This window comes from Pipistrellus kuhlii, unplaced genomic scaffold (genome assembly GCF_014108245.1).
Source record: "Pipistrellus kuhlii isolate mPipKuh1 unplaced genomic scaffold, mPipKuh1.p scaffold_m20_p_76, whole genome shotgun sequence".
NCBI lineage: Eukaryota > Metazoa > Chordata > Mammalia > Chiroptera > Vespertilionidae > Pipistrellus > Pipistrellus kuhlii.
In genome coordinates, this window is record NW_023425580.1 from 283,364 (window position 1) to 285,997 (window position 2,634).

Genomic DNA, 2,634 nt, shown 5'->3' on the forward strand with positions numbered 1-2,634 from the left:
TAAAAAAAAGATAAATGATATAATTTTAAAAATGGCCAACAAACCTAAATAGACACTTTTTGAAAGAAGACAGAAGGAAGGCCAAGAGGCATATGAAAACATGCCCAAAGTCATTAATTATCCGAGTGATTCAAATCAAAACAACAATGTGGTAACATCTCACACCTGTCAGAATGGCAACCATCAACAAATCAACAAAGGATAAGTGCTGGTGAGGATGTGCAGAAAAAAAAAAGAACCCTTGTGCAATATTGGTGGGAATGCTGACTGGTGTGGCCACTGTGGAGAACAGTATGGAGTTTCCTTAAAAACCTAAAAATGGAACTCCCATTTGACCCAGTAATCCCACTCCTTGGAATATATCCCAAGAAACTAGAAACACCAGTTAGAAAGGATATATGCACCCCTATGTTCATAGCAGCCCACTTTACAATAGCTAAGATTTGGAAACAGCTTAAATGACCCTCAGAAGATGAGTGAATTAGAAAAACATGGTACATTTACACAATAGAATAGTATGCTGCTATAGAAAAGAAGGAATTCTTACCATTTGCAGCAGCATAGATGGAACTGGAAAACATTATGCTAATTGAAATAAGGCAGTCAGTGAAAGAAAAATACCACTTGATTTACTCATTTATGAAAAATAAAGAATATTACAACCTGATGAATAAAAAGATATAGAGAGGCAGTGAAGCATGGAACAGACTGTCAAATTACAGCAGAAAGGCTGGGGAATGTTGGAGAGCTGGGGTAAGAGATCAACCGAAGGACTGGTATGCATGCATATAAGCACAATCAATGGACACAAGACACTGGGGTGGGTGGGATGAGGGCATGGGACCCAGGGTAGGGAAGGCTGGGGGAAGGTCAATGGGGAAAAATGAGATATATGTACTACTGTTTGTAATGCTTTAAACAATAGAATAAAATTATAAAAAAGCACACTTAAACCACACAAAAAAATATCACATAACAGAAAGACAGAGAGATGTATGTGTTGACTTAGAAACAGCTCCATGATGTTTTGTTATATGAAAAATGCAAGGGGCAATACAATGGGCATAATTCTGTAAAAATGAACAAACCTGCTTATAAGTAAATAATAATAATAATAATAATAATAATAATAATAATCACTGAGAAAAAATAATAGGTTTGTAGATTCATTCTTAACTTTTAGATTTATGTGTTTAGATTTATGTTTGTGGCAGTAATAATCAGATAGATCAAAAGTAAGTTATAGGGTTGGTTATGGATTTGTAAATAGTATGGTTGAGTCCCTTGTCTTATCACCATAGTGGATTAAGGGAAAAACTAACAATTGGTGAAAATTAAAATACATAAAATGAAGATTCAGATTCATAAACCCTATGCAATTTCAAAAATTGCATTGATGAATTTTCTCCACAATAGTTTGCTTAAACTTTGAAAAATTAATTTGATGACTTACTCAAAATTTGAAGTACACCAAGACCATTCTTTTTGTCTTTAAAAAATGAATTATCTCTAGGAGAATGTTTTTAAAACGCACCTTAATGAGTTGGTAATTTTGAACTCCGTTTATTCCTATGTCAGGATCAATGGCCGCTGGGAGAGCAAATCGAGAGTTTATAGCTGAGTTCTCTGGAATTGATATGTTGATAACAGTTGCTGGGAATAATGGTGCATTATCATTTATATCTTCTATCAGAAAACGTATTTTAACCAGTCTAAATATTTCATCTGGCAAAACGGCAACTTCCACTTCATAAAAGCAATGGCCATCCAGCAAGATACCAGTACATAATTTCTCACGATCAATGCGGGCTCCTGTAGTGAATATCTCACCAGTTCCTTCTTCAATTCGGATCAATGGCACTTCCCCAGTCTTGTACACTAGCTTGAACTTCATGGGAATTTTTAAGGACTTGTGTCCAATTAGGGACAAGTTGAGGTCTTTCAATAAGTCGCCTATCAGGACATTCTCTGGCATTTCTTCTCGAATGGAATAGTTTTTCTCCTGGGCGCCAGACTGAAACACGACGCATGCTAACAGGACCGCAAATATATACGTCCCGGACAACAAGTCCATAACAGGTACAAGGCTCAAAGTTCTTTGTACCCCTCGCCCTGCAGAGTACTGTCAAAAAGAAAAGAAAAAGAGAGAAAGAGAAGAGATAGAAAAAGAAGAGGAAGAAGAAATTAGTAAAGCTGACAATTAAATGTATGTTAAATAATTATCAGTTTTAAATTAAAATCATTAAACAAAATCCAATCAAAACTTGTAAAGAAACTTAGATTTTTTAAAGTAAAATATTATAAATTTTTACATTAAAATGTACAATGAAACAAGGTATCTACAGTAATTAAAAAGTCTGAGAAGTTATGTGTCCACCATTGATAAAATATGTAAAACATAATATTATAATATACCAAGCTAGTTAAAGTTAATAAAATAATTAAAATATTTAATTAGTTAAGGAAAAGTAAAGGAATATTTTACCAATCAGAAAAACATAATCATTATTCTTTGTTACAATATGGATTTCAAATGCAATTCTTCTATAGGTAATGAAGATATTATACAATATTTTGAGTATTTTGTTCTAGGAATCAAAATGTAAAATCTATCTAAATAACAGGAAATAAAAA

The 2,634-nt window shown here is 33.3% G+C and overlaps 1 protein-coding gene across 1 annotated transcript; it reads right to left on the bottom strand.

Moving 5' to 3' along the window:
* Window positions 1-1,453: 1,453 nt before the first annotated feature.
* On the bottom strand, window positions 1,454-2,118 carry LOC118710542 (protocadherin-11 X-linked-like). Its single transcript, XM_036423082.2, has one exon. It carries the CDS (start codon window positions 2,072-2,074, stop codon window positions 1,454-1,456), a length of 621 nt encoding a protein of 206 aa, XP_036278975.1. The 5' UTR covers window positions 2,075-2,118.
* Between the last annotated feature and the right edge of the window lie 516 nt (window positions 2,119-2,634).

Excerpts from the sequence above, each read along its gene's own strand:
- LOC118710542 (XM_036423082.2), bottom strand. The coding sequence starts at position 2,074 with ATGGACTTGTTGTCCGGGACGTATATATTTGCGGTCCTGTTAGCATGC.